Raw genomic sequence first — 18,658 nt, forward strand, 5'->3', positions numbered from 1 at the left:
CTTAGCAAGGCGCTGTTTTCCGGGAAAGGGGGCGGGCGGGGCGTGTCCTCCTTCTCTGCCGGAGGGGGGGGGCTGCCCCCTCTCCCCGCCCCCTCCCCTCCCCTCCCGGGCTCCTTCTTGGCTGCCCCCCCCCTCCCTACTCCCTCACTCTGCCTCTGGGCGCCCGAGAAGAAGGACCCGCCGCCCAGGAAAGGAAGAGGAAGTGGAAGAGGAAGAGGAAGGGGAAAGAAAAGGAGGCACAGGCAGGTAAGGGGCAGGGAGGGGCCGGGGGGGGAAATGGGGGGGGGCGGTGCTGGGGGCGATGGGATCCGGAGTTCTACCAGGAAGGATACAAATAATAACTGTAATAACAAGAGTCGGGGGTGTGACTGCCCAATTTCCCCATGGAGTGAAGGGGGGAGGGGCTGGGGGGCAACTCCCCCCCCCTTGCTCTATTCCAGGGCTGCTTCTCAAACCTTTCCAGCTCTTTGGGAAGCAAAAGTTTCTCGCGGAGACCCCAGAAATGTTTATAAGGGTTAGTCAAAATGCATAGGCCAATAAGCCATTCAATTGAATGGCTTATTGGCCTATGCATTTTGACTAACCCTATGTTGTGGATGATATTATTATTATTATTATTATTATTATTATTATTATTATATAGCTGAGACCCCCGGGCAGGCATGTAGCCAGCGGGGGGGGGGACTTGAGGGGCTTCAGCCCCCCCCCCCCGAAATTCTGATGGTGGTCCGCGATAAGGCCTTCCTGGTACATAATTTAAACTGTTATGTTTATTCCTATCATGATTTGATCACCCTACTCAATATATCCCATATGCATGGAGGGGGTATTATTGGGGTCATGATACAAAAGGTTTGCTAGGCTAGACCCTCTTTCACTCAGACTCAGCCCCCCCCAAAACTCAGCCACCCCCCGAAACCCCCCTAAAAAAACTCAGCCCCCCCCCCCCAAATCGAAATCCTGGCTATGGGCCTGCCCCTGGGTTGCCCCCTTCAGCTCCCTTGATTTGCCGTCCAGTAAAAGCACAACCAAGGGGCCCCCAAGCAGTGGAAAGGGGGCTTTGGAAGCAAGGGGGCCGAGCTTGGAGGGGGAAGGGGAGGAAGGAGGAGGGAAGCGCAGAGACCCCCCACCCCAGGGTGCTTCAAGGACCCCAGGCTCTACACAGAGAAATGCTGCCCTACCCCCCCTCCACACACACACACACTTTGCAGGGAAGGCACCTGTTCCTGGGGGCCCTGTTTGCCCACCCACCCCTCCCCTGTGTCTGCCTTTCTGTGACCCTCCTCCTGAAGGCACCTGGGGGTCCCTGAGAGGGATCCAAGGGGTCCCACAAGCAGCCTGAGCCGACCTTGTTGGGGCCCCAAAGTGTCAATGACTTTTCAAAAACTTTGAAGCATAGGTTGTTTTTATTGCAATTTCCAGTGTGAGCGGTTAGGGTTAAGGTTAGGGTTCAGAGTACAGAATCATAGAATCCTAGAATCCTAGAGTGGGAAGAGACCTCCTGGGCCATCATCCAGTCCAACCCCATTCTGCCAAGAAGCAGGAATATTGCATTCAAATCACCCCTGGCAGATGGCCATCCAGCCTCTGCATAAAAGCTTCCAAAGAAGGAGCCTCCACCACACTCCCTCCGGGGCAGAGAGTTCCACTGCTGAACGGCTCTCACAGTCAGGAAGTTCTTCCTCATGTTCAGACGGAATCTCCTCTCTTGTAGTTTGAAGCCATGGCTCCATTGCGTCCTAGTCTCCAGGGAAGCAGGAAACAAGCTTGCTCCCTCCTCCTCCTCCCTGTGGTTTCCTTTCACATATTTATACCTGGCCCTCATCATGTCTCCTCTCAGCCTTCTCTTCTTCAGGCTAAACATGCTCAGCTCCTGAAGCCGCTCCTCATAGGGCTTGTTCTCCAGACCCTTGATCATTTGAGTCGCCCTCCTCTGGGCACTTTCCAGCTTAGAGTCAATATCCCCACAAGGAAACACATAATGGAAGACCATCTTACTTGTCCAACGAGGGGTCGCCTAAGTAAGTAAGTCTCCAGGGAAGCACAAATTTATTATTTATTTACTTTGCTTCTATACCGCTGTTCTCAGCCCGAAGGCGACTCACAGAAAGGAAGCTTGCTCCCTCCTCTTCCCTGTGGCTTCCTCTCACATATGTATACATGGCTATCATGTCTCCTCTCAGCCTTCTCTTTTTCAGGCTAAACATGCTCAGCTCTTTCAGCCGCTCCTCATAGGGCTTGTTCTCCAGACCCTTGAACATTTTAGTCACCCTCCTCTGGACACATTCCAGCTTAGAGTCAATATCTCTCTTGAATTGTGGTGCCCAGAACTGGACACCATATCCCAGGTAAAGTGGTCTAACCAAGGCAGAAGAGAGCATGGGGAGCAGGACGTCCTTGGATCTAGGCACTAGGCTCCTCTTGATGCAGGCCAAAATCCCATTGGCTTTTTTTGCTGCCACATCACATTCCTGGCTCATGTTTAACTTGTTGTCCATGAGGACCCCAAGATCTTTTTCGAGCCAGGCATCCCCCATTCTGTATCTTTGCATTTCGGTTTTTTCTGCCCCCCAAGTGGAGTATCTTGCATTTAGACAAGGAATGACATTGGACATACAGACATACAGATTCTATGCAACTACATTCCAAAACTTCCATAATGCCAAAACTTCAAAACGCCGAAATGCCAAAACTTCTTTCCCTAAGAACCATGCCGAGAACCAGATCTCTGTTTTCCACACAGCAGAACTTGACTCCGTGCACAAAATCCAAGACTCCAAAAGTGCCTTCCTTCTTCCTCTTCCCTTGAGAAAGAAGCCCCAAAGTGTCCAGAATCATGCTTTCCCAGAGCATATCTGACACTCTCCGAATACACCACCTCTCTCCTTCCCATGGAGCAAAGCATGGCGGGTGAACAGCCTCTCTGTCTGTCACACTTTGATCATTCTTAGACTGAGTCTTTTATAGGAATATTCTATTGATGTCATCCCAAAGTTGTAAATTAATGATAGACATCTTCCATCCTGGATCCATTCCAGTTTCCTGGCCAGATGTTGACTCGTCTTGATTGGTGTTGACAAAGGCTTGTGTTGACTTCCTTCTTAACGTAAGGAAGGTTGCAAACATTTCTTTAGCTTGAAAGAACCATTGTCACAGGGTTGTTGTAGGTTTTTTCAGGCTATATGGCCATGTTCTAGAGGCATTTTCTCCTGACATTTCACCTCCATCTCTGGCAAGCATCCTCAGAGGTAGTGAGGTCTGTTGGAACTAGGGAAATGGGTTTATATATCTGTGGAATGATGACCAGGGTGAGAGAAAGGACTCTTGTCTGTTGGAGCTGGGGGTGAATGTTTCAACTGACCACCTTGATTAGCATTCGATGGCCTGGCAGTGCCTGGGACAGTCTTTTGTTGAGAGGTGATTAGATGTCCCTGATTGGGTTGTTTTAGGTTTTTTTCGGGCTATATGGCCATGGTCTAGAGGCATTTTCTCCTGACGTTTCGCCTGCATCTATGGCAAGCATCCTCAGAGGTAGTGAGGTCTGTTGGAACTAGGGAAATAGGTTTATATATCTGTGGAATTATGACCAGGGTGAGAGAAAGGACTCTTGTCTGTTGGAGCTAGGTGTGAATATTTCAACTGACCACCTTGATTAGCATTTGATGGCCTGGCAGTGCCTGGGGCAATCTTTTGTTGAGAGGTGATTAGATGTCCCTGATTGTTTCCTCTCTGTTGTTTTGCTGTTGTAATTTTAGAGTTTTTTAATACTGGTAGCCAGCTTTTGTTCATTTTCATGGTTTCCTCCTTTCTGTTGAAATTGTCCACATGTTTCTTGTGGATTTCAATGGCGTCTCTGTGTAGACTGACGTGGTGGTTGTGAGAGTGGTTCAGCATTTCTGTGTTCTCAGATAATATGCTGTGTCCAGGTTGGTTCATCATTGTCATAGTTCTTATCAATCCTCATTAGCAGGTTTTGATCACAGTTCCAGGTAGTTAGTCATTGCAGGCCTTAATATTAGACTGGTGTTTCCAAAATTATTAACTCTATCCATACAACTTCCATTCTTCCATTCATTCCCACACATCATTCACATTTATCAAATCTACATATTGAATTTCTTATTACCAAGGGGATGCCCCCCCCCCTTTCCAGGTTCCCTTCCAGAATGGCTCCTCCTGGGGAGGCCCACATGGACCGTCCGCTCTGCCTCATTGAGAACCACCTGGACGGGAGGCTGGTGCTGGGGGAGGAGGCTCTGGCGGTCCTGCAGCGCATCCGGCAGCCGGTGGTGGTGGTGGCCATCGTGGGGCTCTACCGGACCGGGAAGTCCTACCTCATGAACCGCCTGGCGGGCCAGCGGAAGGGTGAGCGAATGCAGGGGGGCGGTGGGGGGCAAGGGCACGATCCAGGGGCCGTGGCCTCCAATCCACTGGTGGGTCTGTGGAGCCGGGCCTTGGAGTGAACCCCAGCTCAACTCTAGAGCAGCCTTCATTGATGTCCTAGGGGGCAGGGCTGAGCCTGGCCCCCTCCTCACTGGCCGTGGTGTCCCCTCCATTCCAGGCTTCTCCCTGGGGTCCACGGTGCAGGGCAACACCAAGGGCATCTGGATGTGGTGCCGCCCCCATCCCCACCGGAGTGACCACACCCTGGTGCTGCTGGACACGGAGGGCCTGGGGGATGTGGAGAAGGTGAGTCGGGGGGGGGGGTGTTGAGGAGGGGGCTTTTCTGTGTGTGGCCCGGGGTCTGTCTCATGGGTCTGCTTCATGGTGAGACCTGAGCCCACTCTGTGTGTTTGTGGGGCCAAGGCACAGAATGGCAGCAGAAGGCTCTTGCCAAGCCAAACCTTCCAAAGGTGGGCTGTGACATGTGCCCCCTTTCAATGGCAATGAATGAGGCAGAGGGAGGGACCCCTACAGTGTGGGGAGGGGGCTCAGAGAGACTTGCTTCTTCTCTCCCAGGGCAACACGCAGAACGACGCCTGGATCTTTGCGCTGGCCATCCTGCTGAGCACCACCTTGGTCTACAACAGCATGAGCACCATTGACCAGAACGCCCTGGAGCAGCTCCAGTATCCTTCGATGGGGGGCAAATGAGTGTGTGTGTGTGTGTGGGGGGGGGGGTGAAATTGGATGGAGGGAGTGGCACCCACTGGACATTGGTCAGGAGGGATGCCCTGGGGGGAGGAGTGGGCAAGACAGCCCCTTCCCACACAACCAGGCCCCTCATGGCTGAGGTGCAGCCAGGAAATGCAAGGTACTGTGTATCACCGCATAATAGTCAGAAAGTACAGTCACCACCCTCCTTTCCGCTTCATAACCACTAATTGAAATAAGCTGCAAAGATCAAAACACTCGTGTACCTAGTTACACAGGTCTACACGTCTTAAGGTGAGTGAAAGAAGAAGTAACAGTTTACATGGAGAAAATCTGAACCCTGAAGCAGCTTCCATTTCGGATTGAGCTCTGTGTTCCTTTTCGAGAGCAAAGAAATAAATCCTTCCGGACTTCAGGCGCATAGCCCCTTGCGTACCTTAAAGTGAGTCACCAAATGCCTCAGAGTTAGTGTATATGTGACTCAGAAGAAGAAAGGGACAAGGGTGTAAAAACATGCCAAACAGGAAACGAGCACTGGGGGGTGGGTTCTTCTTCTTGAAGTCAATATGGACTTTAGGAGAGTCTCCCCAGTAAGAGAAACCCCTATGACCGCACCAAAGAGGGCCCATGACCTTGGCGAGCCATCAGAGAAGCCTGATTCCAGCAATTTTATTGATATTAATAATTGAAATGAGACTCTTGCCAAGGCGAAGAAGTGGCACTGAGGTTTATTGTGCGATTCAGCTGAAGCGGATGCAATTGCAGTGATCATTCACATGCAAGCATAAAGAAATACATTTGATACAGCCATTTATATAGAGTTTTCAAAGTTGCAGAGTTCAAACTCCAGCCTCCCTGCCGCCCTCCACTGTGATTGGACAATGGGCAGACAGCTGGGAGGTGGCCCTCCTGCCCCCGGCACCTCCGGACCAATCAGGAAGCTCCAGCGGTCCGCAGGGTCCAATGGGGAGGTTTCTGCCATCTAGCGGCGATAGCAAATCAGAAAAGAGGGAGGTGGGATGAAAGGACACAAAGGAATCTATGAATGAATGTGAAAAAAATAATGCCATGTGGCCGGCGAGACAAAGGGGAAATCTCAAGCCACCCTGATCTATTGTGCTTTGAGTGGAATGGATCAACATGTGTAGACTGGGGTGATTATTTCTTGGTGGAGATAGCTGAGTTAATCAGAGCGAAGGCAAAAGGTTTTTTCGAGGACCTTTTGTCCTTCAGGAGGAAATATGATTAAGATTTTTGCCAAAGGGTCAAGCTGAGGGCTGGGCAATTCCTCCGAGGGCCACCAGCTGCCCAGGTTATTGTTCATGCAAAAGGAAGTTGTGGATAAAAAAAATCCTGGGATGTTTGGGGCTTTGTAGTCCCTTTGGTGGAGTTTCTTCATGTATATAGGGGAAACAAAGGGCAGAGGAAAAGGGGAAAGGCTTCTGCCACACAAAGAAATCAGAAAACACATTTCATACATCTAAAGTTCATAAAAGGCAAGATTTCATAAGGTTTGTCCATGCGGGGGGAAAGAGTGTCCATAGGGAATGGCTAAAACGCAAGGGTGTTGCACAAAGGTCCTGGCAGGAGTTCTTGAGTGGCCCAAATGGACCTGGTGTCTCTGGAAACTAGCTTTGCTCCCCGTCCTTGGAGAACTACAGCTCCCGAGAGAGGCAGAGACCTCAAGGTCTAGCTATTCCCGAAGTTTCATGGGGCCCTCATTGTTGTTAAGGCCTTGGCAAATTGACCAAGACTTACCCCTATTGTGCAGTCTGGTACCTTTGTCCTTTGCAGAACTATAAGTCACCATCCCTTGTTAGTGGGGGGGGGGGGCATGCTTGACGTCATTCTGACAGGAAATGGCTCTCGGCCCAAACTTGGGAGCCATTCCATTGCCACCAACAAGCCACTGCCTTGGCACTGGGAGCGCTTTTCCTTAGCTGTGTGCAGCTACGTTACTGAGCTGACCCAAAAGATCAGAATAACCTCTTCCAGGGACCAAAGCCAAGAGGACGAGGATTCTTCAGAGTTCATCCGCTACTTCCCAGCTTTCATTTGGGCCGTGAGGGACTTCACGCTTGATCTGGAGATCAATGGGCACTCGGTCAGCGAGGACGGCTACCTGGAAAATGCCCTGAAGCTGCAGAAAGGTGACTTCTGGGCAGAAAGTCTTTTTAATCTGTGTGTTTGTTTTGCTCTGTTAGAATTGTAATACAATGGTTGCTGATGATGATATCGAGCTACTTTTAGTAGGGTCTCCCGGCGGAGGAGATCCCTGAGGACCGCTCAAAAGGGCCCTGGAACCTTGGTGAGGCCTGCGAAAGCCAATCCAAAGAGTAAAAATATTACAAATAATAATGCCTCATCAAGGTGGAAGAAGTTTCCAGCAACTGAGGTTTATTTGTGATTCAGCTGAGATCAGATGCATTGCAGGAATCATTCCGCTGCAAGCATACCAGTACAAAGAATACAGGCATATTTATAGTAAAAATACAAAGGAAAACTTTCATAATTCCCGCCCGCCCCTTGCCAGCCGGCTTCACGCTGATTAGCTGATGCTGGAACAGCTGGGAGGAGGCTGGGCGGCCCGCCCCTGCTCTGGACCAATCAGCGCGTTTCTTCGCCTCTAGAGGGCCAATGAGTGCCCTCCGCTCGCCTCGCAAGATGGACAAATCAGGAGAGAGGAGGCGGTGTGGCCTCGGACAAAGGAGGGGGGAAATGATGGGATTAGGAGTTGCCAGCAAGCCTTTGTCTCAGGCTGGCAAGGTGTGATCCTAGCAAACAAAAGCTTTCCTGTCCTTGATGAGCTTTGGAGGGGGATATGAATGGCTTTTTCGACATCGGACCTCGGGGGGATCAACGACGTCTTGATGATTTAATCAATCTTTTCTTCCTGAGTTTCCGTTGACCCCCTCCCCTCGCTGGTCTTGCTCCGAGGGTCAGGGTTGGGGATCAACAGTATTGTCCATGCTGGTGAATTAATCAAGGGTGATTGAGGGAGAGGCTGGAGCCCTCCCTCAGGCAGTTCCTGGTCACAGCAGTTTTTGTGGGGCAAGGGTCAAGGGGACAAGGGTACAGAGGAAATTCATAAGGTTACATACATATATCAAAATCATAGGCAATCGGCATCACTGATACAGAGTTAGTTCATAAGAGGAACCCCCATCCCACCCCATAAAGTTTATTTCAATATTTGATCTTTATTAAGGTCCAAACTGGAAATCCCATGCTCTTAGGAAGGGCGTGTGGAAGCAGAGGTTGCTAGCAGTTCAAATCAAGCATTGATAGAAAGTTCATGGCCAGGGTTGTGGCAAACAGTCCAGTCCACTCAGCAGAGAGTCATGGATTCAGTCTGGAATCAGCAGATGGGCGCTGAGTTGATCAATAACAGAATCCATCGCTCAGCCCTTGGGGAACTACAACTCCCACAAAAGGGCAGAAGTCCCAAGATCCAGCCATTTCCCAAAAAGCCTCGTGGGGTCCTTGTTGTTGTCAGTGCCTTGGCAATGTGGCCAAGACTTAACCCTTGTTGTGTAGTCTGGTGACCTTGCCCTTTGCAGAACTATAAGTTCTTATCCCTTAATTCTGAGGGGCGGGGGGTGCCTGACATCAATGACACGATAAATAAATGGGCAGAAAGTGGCGGCAGTGGGGTCTGATGGAGCCTTGGAATGGGGGGGGTCACCGGATGCAGAGGTGAAAGGGTCAAGTGAGGGAACGCACCCTCAAGGGAGCAGGGTGCTCTGTGCATGCTCATAAACATTCTTGTGGCGTCACATTCAAAGGGGAGTCAGAATGGAGACCTGACCAGTCTTGCAGGCAAGAGGTATCTGGAGGGTTGGAGTTTATCAATAAGGGGAAACCACCAAAATGCCGGTCCTTCCTCCGCAGGTGACACAGAGCAGATCAGAAGGTGCAACCTGCCCCGGCTGTGCATCCGCAAGTTCTTTCCTTCCCGGAACTGCTTCACTTTCGACCGCCCAGCAAGCAGGAAGAAGTTGCGACGGCTGGAGGATCTGCAGGAGGAAGACCTGGAGGAGGAGTTCCTGGAATCCGTGGCCCGTTTCTGCGACCATGTCTGGGAGACGTCCAAGCACAAGACGGTCCCCGGGGGCCAGGCCGTGACAGGAGCCAGTAAGCCAGGCTCTGTCTGCATTGGGTCAGGAAGAAGCCTTTCTGGCTGCAGCACCCTTAAGGGGTGCCCGGGGGGTGGGGGTGGATTGGGACTCATCCTGATGCCTTTCAAGCCACGCCAGTGCTGGCCAGTTGCCTCTGTTGCCATTGGAAGAGGCCGCCTCCATGCTGCGCTGTGCCTGGGAGAGGAAAACCGAATCCCAGTACTTAAAATGAATCTTTAGAGCCACACAGTGCTCATCCTGGGCTGCCTTCGTGAAGATGCTAATGTTTATGTTTATTCCACAAGGAGACTGGAAGAGGCTAGGGATGTGGACAGTCACTGGGTAGAATTTGGTCTGGAGTATCAATAAGCGAAGGGACCTGGTGGCACCTTTCATATTAGATCCCTTTGCGCACAGACCCACGTTGTTTTTGGAGGAAAGCGCACTCCTTTGCATTGCAGGTGCCTCCGCTGAAGCATGCCTTCCCATTATTCCATCGATGCCTCACCAGACCTTTTCTTCTTCCTCTTCCTCTTCCCCTTCCAGTGCTGGCAAACCTGGCAAAGGCCTACGTGGACGCCATCAACAGCGGGGAGGTGCCCTGCCTGGAGAATGCGTTCCTGGCGCTGGCTGAGATCGAGAACGCGGCTGCCGTGCGTGAAGCCCTCTCCCGTTACGAGGAGGAGATGCAGAGGCGGGTGGTGCTGCCCACAGGAACCGTGGAGGAGCTGCTGCGGACGCACGCTGAGTGCGAGAGAGAGGCTACCAGGGCGTTCATGGCACGCGCCTTTGGGGGCAACATTAAGAAGTTCCAGGATGAACTCACAGTACGTGCTCTCCCTCGCAGTCTATCAGGCGCATAGGATATTGTGCATGGCCTCAGGGCCTTTGCTGAAGTATGCTTTCTGGATCTGTTATCAGGGGTGCTTCAAGCATTATGCAAAGTAAGCTGTTGCGGTACACTTTGTTTTGCCAGGGGTGCCGAGAGCGAGGGACGCGGGAAGCTAGCAGAGGGGTATTGATGTACTGAATGGCCGTCCAGACCAACTCCCTTCACCAGAGCGAGAAAACATAATCAAAGCCCGCCTGACAAAGAGCCATCCAGCCATAGATAGAAATAGATCTATATGATTCACACATATGGAAGATATACTATCATAGATTTGAAAGGGATCCCTAAAGAAGGGCAATGATATGTTGCATGTTCCAGAGTAGGCAAACCAGACACTCAACACATCAACACTGACAAAGAAACAACAAGAAATACTGTTGTTTACCACAAGCGTCAAGACATGACATAGATTAGAAACCAACTTTCGCATTGCTTTCTTTTCAAGATCATCAAACTGGATCACAGCAACGTGTGGCAGGGGACGGCTAGTGTGTGTGTGTCTGTGTGTGTGTGTGTGTGTGTGTGTATATATATATATATATATATATATGGATGGCATAGGCCAACTTTGGCCCTCCATGTGTTTTGGACTTCAACTCTATTATATTCTTATATTTGGACTGGATGGCCCATGAGGTCGCTTCCAACTCTTTGATTCTATGATTCTATCCCACAATTCCAAACAGCCAGTAAGAAATCCAAAATACCTGGAGGGCCAAAATTTGTCCATGCCCATATATATATATATATATATATATATATATATATATATACACACACACACACACACACACACACACGTACATACGTATGTATATATCTCAGTGATTGGTTTGGGGGTGTGTGCCAAAATACTCTTTGCTTACCATTGAAAATTACCTAGGGCCGCCTCTGTCTATTATTTGCTGTGTATATTTGGGGGGGGGGGGTTGCCATCCGCTGTGTGGAGTTTCCATAACCGTGAGCCCTTTGTGTTGTTTGGGCAGCATGAGCTGAACCGGAAGAAGGAGGAATTCCTCCAGAGGAACGAGGCCGTGTCCTTCAACCGCTGCATGGCTGCCCTGGAGAACCTCTCGCAGGACCTGGAGAGCGGGGTCCGCGCAGGACGCTTCTCGGTCCCCGGAGGCTACCAGCAGTTCCTGGAGGAGCAGCGCCAAATGGTGGAGAAGTACCGCTTGCTGCCTGACAAAGGGGTCCAGGTAGGAAGCGCCCTCGGATCCTTCGGAGACTCACAAGGGAGTGGGATCGTGATGATCACTCAGGAGTGAATCCCGCTTGCTTTGAGCACCAGAGCGGGACTGCTGCCTCCGTGGCTTCCCCTGCCTTTGGCTTAAACTGGCCTCGGTTGTTCCCTTCCCAGGCAGACAAGGCGCTTGAGGGGTTCCTGAAGTCCAAGGAGACGGAGGCCAATTCTATCTTGCTGGCGGACATGGCCCTGAGTGAGAAGGAGAAGGAAGTGGAAGGTGCGGCTTTGCCAAGGCTGCATGCCACACGTCAAATGCTTCCCAAAACTGTGTACAAGCTAAAAGGGTGGCTTGACATGTGCCTAAATGGGATCAGATCAGCCAACCCAAGGAGTATGTCCAGGGGGTCCTCGTACTGAGGGCTGAGGAGCCCCTCCCTCCAGGCCACCCCTGCCTATCCTTGCCTTGCCTCTCTGGGGTCTAAGGCTCTTTCTCTCCCTGACGGCAGCCAAGCGAGTCCAGGCCGAAGCCGCACAACGGCAGCAGGAGCTTCTGGAGCAGGAGTTGGCCCGGAAGAAGCAGCTGGCGGAGGATCAGGAGCGCAGTTATGAGGAGCAGATCCGGCTGCTGAGGGAGAAGGTGGAGGAAGAAACGGAGCGGATGAAGGAGGAGACCGAACGCATTGTGCAGCTTAAGCTCCAGGTAAGGAAAACTCCGGTTGGGTTGTGGTGGTCCCCTCCCTTCGGCTTGAGCCGGAACGCGCTGCTTGCCTGCTTCCCAGAGTGCCCTTGCCTTCTCAGCCTGACGTGCAGCTGTAAGGCCTAGAAGGGCGCTTGCTTTCAAGCGCAGTTCAGCTTCTGGCTGTCTCAGTATTTCTGGTGTGGTTTGTGCACAAACTATTGAGGGTTTGCAGGCGGGAGGTCTTCCTTCGCTTGAGGACCGTCATCGCCCTTCTGGTCCACTCCCATCCCGGGGTGTTCTGCTGTCCTTCCTCCTGACCTGCCTTGTGGGCTCCTTACCTTTTCCAGGAACAAAAGAAACTTCTGGAAGAAGGATTTTGTCAGAAGTCCAAAGCTATGGAAGATGAAATCCGGAAACTGAAGGAAAATAACAACTCCATCTTTGCGATTAGTATGGCCACCCTTGAGAAAGCGCTCCCACACCTGATATCCCTGGCAGAGCAGGGGATGCAGTACTACACGTTTCATACTATGGCAAAAACGGCAAAAGCTTCGGCTGCAGCAAGCGCACCAGAGCCTCCCAAAGGGGCCGAGCCAACAAAGAAGTAGCGCCAACTGGGGGGGATTGGGGCCCTGCTCTCCCGCACTGCTTTGCTTTCCCAGCTGCCTGCACACAAATAGAATCCTAGAATCCTAGAGTTGGAAGAGGCCTGGTGGGACATCATCCAGCCCAACCCCGTTCTGCAAAGAAGCAGGAAATTTGCATTCAAATCACCCCCGACAGATGGCCATCCAGTCTCTGTTTAAAAGCCTCCAAAGAAGGAGCCTCCTTCCACCACACTCCCTCCGGGGCAAAGAGAGAGAGAGTTCCACTGCTGAACAGCTCTCTCTCACACACACACACAGTCTGGAAGTCCTTCCTCATGTTCAGGTGGAACCTCGTTCCCAGAGGTAATTTTCAATGGTAAGCAAACAGTATTTTGGCGCCCCCTCCCCAACCAATCACTGATATATATTTTCTGTTCATCGTGGGAGTTCTGTGTGCCATATTTGGTTCAATTCTATCCTTGGTGGAGTTCAGAATGCTCTTTGATTGTAGGTGAACTATACATCCCAGTAACTACGACTCACATATGTCAAGGTCTATTTTCCCCCAAGAGCGCCTCAAGAGTGCCCCTGAGCAACATTGACTCTACTGCAAATGCTTACTTTGTGTAATAGGTTGCTGAGGCTCCCCCCGGACTGGTAGGGCTGTTGTGAGCCAAGGGGGCGCTCCTCAAGTGGTGGTCGAGGGGCATTTACAGAGGCGCCTTTGCACCCCTGGCAAAAAAAAGTGTACTGCGACCGCTTACTTTGCATAATGGATGAGCCGTCCCTGTGAGAAGAAGCCACAGGGAGGAGGGAGCAAGCTTCCTTTCTGCTTCCTTGGAGACTAGGACGCAATGGAACAATGGCTTCAAACTACAAGAGAGGAGATTCCACCTGAAGATTAGGAAGAACTTCCTGACTGTGAGAGCCGTTCAGCAGTGGAACTCTCTGCCCCGGAGTGTGGTGGAGGCTCCTTCTTTGGAAGCTTTTAAACAGAGGCTGGATGGCCATCTGTCAGTGTAATAAGAAATTCAATGTGCAAATTTGATAAATGTGAATTTAAAATGATGTGTGGGGAATGAATGGAAGGATGGAAGGATGCATGGATGCAGCTAATAATTTTGGAAACACCAGTATAATATTAAGGCCTGCAATGACTAACTACCTACTTGCTGGACTTGCTAATGAGATCTGAAGAGTAAACTCTGATAAGAACAGGACAGTGATAACGGAAATGTTTGCAACCTTCCTTATGTTAAGAAGGAAGTCAACATAAGATCAACACCAATCAAGAAGATCAACATCTGGCCAGGAAACTGGGATGGATCCAGGATGGAAGATGTCTATCATTAATTTACAACTTTGGGACTACATCAACAGAATATGCCTATAAAAGACCCAGGCTAATAATGCTCAAATTGTGGCAGACCGAGGAGTCTGTTCCACCCGCCATGCTCTGCTTCATGGGAAGGAGAGAGGTGGTGTATTCAGAGAGTGTCAGATCTGCTCTGGGAAAGCATGATTCTGGACACTTTGGGGCTTCTTTCTCGAGGGAAGAGGAAGAAGGAAGGAGCTTTTGGAGTCTTAGATTTTGTGCAGGGAGTCAGGTTCTGCTGTGTGGAAAACAGAGATCTGGTCCTCGGCATGGTTCTTAGGGAAAGAAGTTTTGGCATTTCAGCATTCTGAAGTTATGGCGTTATGGAAGTTTTGGAACTATGCGTTGGCAGGCTGCAGGAAAGCAGGGTCTGGCCTAACAGGTGCTTCTCCAAGGAGGGAGGAAAGGATATGGTAATATTTGGATGCATGTGGATGAATGCATGTACATGTGTGTGAATGCTGAGTGAAAATGCAACCCCCCTATGTTTGTTTATTAACCAATGTAATTGTAAATCCAATGTAGTTGCATAGAATCTGTATGTCTGTGTGTCCAATGTCATTATTTGTTTAAATGTTTTCTGTAATCTGATGTACCTTCTCACACTGGAAATTGCAATAAAAAGAACCTATGCTTTAAAATCATTGAAAAGTCATTCATGACATCAGGGGTGATTTAAATGCAATATTCCTGCTTCTTGGCAGAATGGGGTTGGACTGGATGATGGCCCAGGAGGTCTCTTCCAACTCTTTGATTCTATGATTCTATGCTCGTTCTTTTCTTGTAGTTTGAAGCCATTGTTCCATTGCGTCCTGGTCTCTGCCCAGGGCAGCAGAAAGGAAGCCTGCTCCCTCCTCCCTAGGACTTCCCCTCCCCTGTTGATCCCTGGCCCTCCCATGTCTCCTCTCCACCTTCTCTTCTTCAGGCTAAACGTGCCCAGCTCTTTCAGCCACTCCTCCAGCCCCTTGATCATTTTAGCCACCCTCCTCTGGACACAGTATTCCAGCTTAGAGTTAACATCTCCCTTCAGTTGTGGTGCCCAGAATGGGATGCAGTGTGATTCCAGGTCAAGTGGTCTGACCAAGGCAGAATAATAATAATCATCATCATCTTGCTTTGTACCCTGCCACCATCTCCCCAGTGGGGACTCGGAGCAGCTTACATGGGGCCAAACCCGGACAACATGTTACAGCAAAATAAAACCAGAACATAAACAACAAGCAACATCTTGAAAATTACATAGAAAAAAAAGTATAAACACAGTAACAAAATAACATTCCAATAAACACAATCACAATAACAGTGGGCAGGCCACATGTACAGGATGAAATGATTTAAAACTCTCATGAGATAAAAATAGCAAGTTATTTGCAAGGAGCTCATAAAAACACCCAGGGTTGTGGAACTAAAATTCCCATTTGGAGGGCGTGTACTCCAGTGGCAGAAGCGTTGAGGGGAGCCATAGTGTTATGGTGTGCACCTACTACTCGCCAAAGTCGCAGCAGAAGAGCCGGGTTTTAAGGTTCTTTTTGAATGTTTCTAGAGAAGGGGCTTTCCTGATCTCTCCAGGTAATGAGTTCCAGAGTCGGGGGGCCACAGAGGAGAAGGCTCTCTCCCTTGTGCCCACAACACGAGCTTGTGAGATTGGTAGGGGTGAAAGGAGGGCCTCCCCTGAAGATCGAAGGGCCCGGGTTGGTACATGGAGATAGACTAGACTAGAGCACGGGAGCAGGACTTCCCTGGATATCTCGGCCTAGGCTCAGGCCTGGCTCTTTCACATTCGGTCAGGAAGAAAGAAAGGGGCAGAATCCTTCCAGCAATATATGCTTTGGTAGCTTTTGCTCTGTGAACAAAACTGCCTTTGTTCCCCCTCCTGCCTCTGGAGGGACCATGGGATGCAAGCCCCTCAGAACTAAGCACTGGCTTAGGGTTCAAGTGGCTCAGGCCCCTCCCTGCCCCCCATCTTCGCCCCCCCCCCCAAAGGCACGCAGTCCTGTTCATTGTTCATTGCGGAATCGAATATGGAAAGCTGCTCACCCGACAGCTTGCAAAGCTCACTCTGGCTTTTGAGTGGCGTTTGCAGGAATCTGTTGTGCAGGAGAAAAGGGGGTGCGCCTTCGCCCTCTTGTCCCGGGAAGGAGCCGGTGGACTTTGAAGGCAAATGTGATGGATGTGTTTTGTGCCGTAAAGGTGTTATCACAGGACGGGCTCTGGGTTTTCTTTCCTGGAACCTTGTCCTAGGAGGAAACCATCTTGAGGTGCGCTGCTCAATCCAGGCCCATTCCTTCCTTCTGGGTCTTCTTAAAATTCAATTTCTACTGCCATTGCGAAACCAGTTGCTCCTGCGCCCTGGATGGGAGCCACATGGGGGCCCGAGGCTGTGTGGAATGGTGGTGAGGATGAGCTCGCAGGCCCCTGCCTTCAAGCTGATCTGAGTCGCAGCAGGGAGTTCCACAGTTCCTCAGAACCTGGACTTGATGAAGACAAAAGGACTGTGGCTCCAGCAGCAGCCTTAACACAGAGATTTTCCTTTTCTTTCTAACTGAGCCCACCCTGTTTCATTGTAGCAACCCCTCCCCAATAAAAGTATCCTTGGGTGTAACTTTTCCTCTCTAAAGTGATACTTTGTGTCCCTTTACTGACTCAAAACCTTCCCTTGCATGAACCTTTCCTTTCCTGAGCCACAGATCACTGCTGACTAGCCCTGGATATTCTTACAGTGTCCCAGGGAGGCCGAAACTGCGTTCCTTTGAACCGTGGATACAGGAACCCACCGGGTCCCTGTATCCACGGGACAACTGATCAACTCCAAACTAGTGGCAATCTTTTCCTGAGACTAATTTAAAACTAATTGCTATCTCTCTGACTCTGGGGTTGAGTGTTCATCTCCATTTCTAAGCCAAAGAGCCGGTGTTGTTTGTAGACACCTCCAAGGTCATGTGGCCGGCATGACTGCATGGAGCACCATTACCTTCCTGCCGGAGTGGTACCTATTGATCTACTCACATTTGCATGTTTTCAAACTGCTATGTTGGCAGAAGCTAGGGCTGACAGCGGAAGCTCACGCCACTCCCTGGAATCGAACCTGCGACCTTTCGCTCAACAAGCTCAGCAGCTCAGCGCTTTAACCCACTGTGCCATGCCCTGGGAATTTACCTTTTTGTGCAAAACCTCATGTGGGGATCATCAGCAAGCTTCTTTCCATGGCTCCACGCTGCAACGATGGTTGTGCCTCCATTTCATGTGCACCCAGAAGCCTGTCAACCCCGGGAGAGTCCCTTGTGATCATCCCTTGGGACCCCCGGACCCCTGGCAGGCCATTTTGGATCTGCAGTTTTTCCTTTGTTATGAATGGACTCCGACCCCTCAGTGTTCCCATTGGCTCCCATATGCTCCCCATGAACTTTAGGGAGCTCTTATGGACTTTTATGGACTTCCCAGGAACTTTTATTTAATTATTATTTATTATTTATTGAGAAGTTTTGTATCCCGGCCTTCTCACCTCTCTTGAGGGGCTCAGACCAGTTTCCAACCATAATATCACATACAGTCAATAAAACATCATGCTTCATATTACAATAAAACATAAAACATTAAAACAGCAATTACATTCAATAAATACAATGGTCAGTCGTCACACTAAAATCGTTGTTCATCCTCCTCCATCCATATCTCAGGGTGTTGGCTCACTCGTCTCCATAACCATGTATTTACCTGTTTCCTGAATGTCAGGATAGAAGGGGCAGTTCTGATCTCCAGTGGGAGAGAGTTCCAGAGTCGCGGAGCCACCACCGAGAAGGCCCTGTCCCTCGTTCCCACCAGACGCACTTGTGAGGCCGGTGGGACTGAGAGCAGGGCCTCTCCAGACGATCTTAATAATCTTGATGGTTCATAGGGGAGAAGACGTTCAGACAGTTTCGGAGAAACTTTTCTAAGCTTTCTTCAACTTTTATGAACTTTTGAAAACTTTTATCAACTTTTGCAAATCTTCCTCAAAGTTTTAAGAACTTTTTGGAACTTCCATGGACTCCTTGCCAAATTCCTATGAACTCTTATGGACTTTTTAATAACTTCCACAAACTTTTATGAACTTAAATGGACTTTGGGAAGGGCTGATAGAGGACTCTGCATGATTCCCCCTCTCCTTATGAACTCCATGTATGTTCCCAAATCCCCTTTCCCATTCCCTATATGTGTACAAGTTAGTATTTTGAAAAATGAAGGCAAAAGTCACCTTTTCATGCAACCCACAATAACTGACGCTGGAAGCCTCCCCCATGCTTCCTGAGTTCATAATCCCCTAACGAAAGGACTTTGCCAAGAGCAAAACGTGCAATGGCGGGGTGTCATAGAATCCTAGAATCTTAGCGTTGGAAGAGACCTCCTGGGCCTTCATCCAGTCCAACCCCATTTTGCCAAGAAGCAGGAATATTGCATTCAAATCACCCCTGACAGATGGCCATTCAGCCTCTGCTTAAAAGCCTCCAAAGAAGGCGCCTCCACCACACTCCCTCTGGGGCAGAGAGTTCCACTGCTGAACGGTTCTCACAGTCAGGAAGTTCTTCCTCGTGTTCAGACGGAATCTCCTCTCTTGTAGTTTGAAGCCTTTATTCCATTGCGTCCTAGTCTCCAGGGCAGCAGAAAACAAGCTTGCTCCCTCCTCCTCCCTGTGGCTTCCTCTCACATATTTATACATGGCGCTCATCATATCTCCTCTCAGCCTTCTC

The 18,658-nt window shown here is 50.1% G+C and overlaps 1 protein-coding gene across 1 annotated transcript; it reads left to right on the forward strand.

Annotated features, from left to right (window-relative positions):
* LOC132766373 (guanylate-binding protein 1-like) lies at positions 1 to 16,533 on the forward strand. Its single transcript, XM_067462068.1, has 11 exons — positions 1 to 246; positions 4,154 to 4,365; positions 4,562 to 4,689; positions 4,960 to 5,069; positions 7,045 to 7,244; positions 8,986 to 9,228; positions 9,759 to 10,039; positions 11,091 to 11,303; positions 11,465 to 11,567; positions 11,797 to 11,990; positions 12,317 to 16,533. The coding sequence occupies exons 2-11, from the start codon at positions 4,167 to 4,169 to the stop codon at positions 12,575 to 12,577; spliced, it is 1,932 nt and encodes a 643-aa protein (XP_067318169.1). The 5' UTR covers positions 1 to 246; positions 4,154 to 4,166; the 3' UTR covers positions 12,578 to 16,533.
* The last annotated feature ends 2,125 nt before the right edge of the window (positions 16,534 to 18,658 follow it).

The sequence above is a fragment of the Anolis sagrei genome, chromosome Y, assembly GCF_037176765.1.
Source record: "Anolis sagrei isolate rAnoSag1 chromosome Y, rAnoSag1.mat, whole genome shotgun sequence".
Lineage (NCBI taxonomy): Eukaryota > Metazoa > Chordata > Lepidosauria > Squamata > Dactyloidae > Anolis > Anolis sagrei.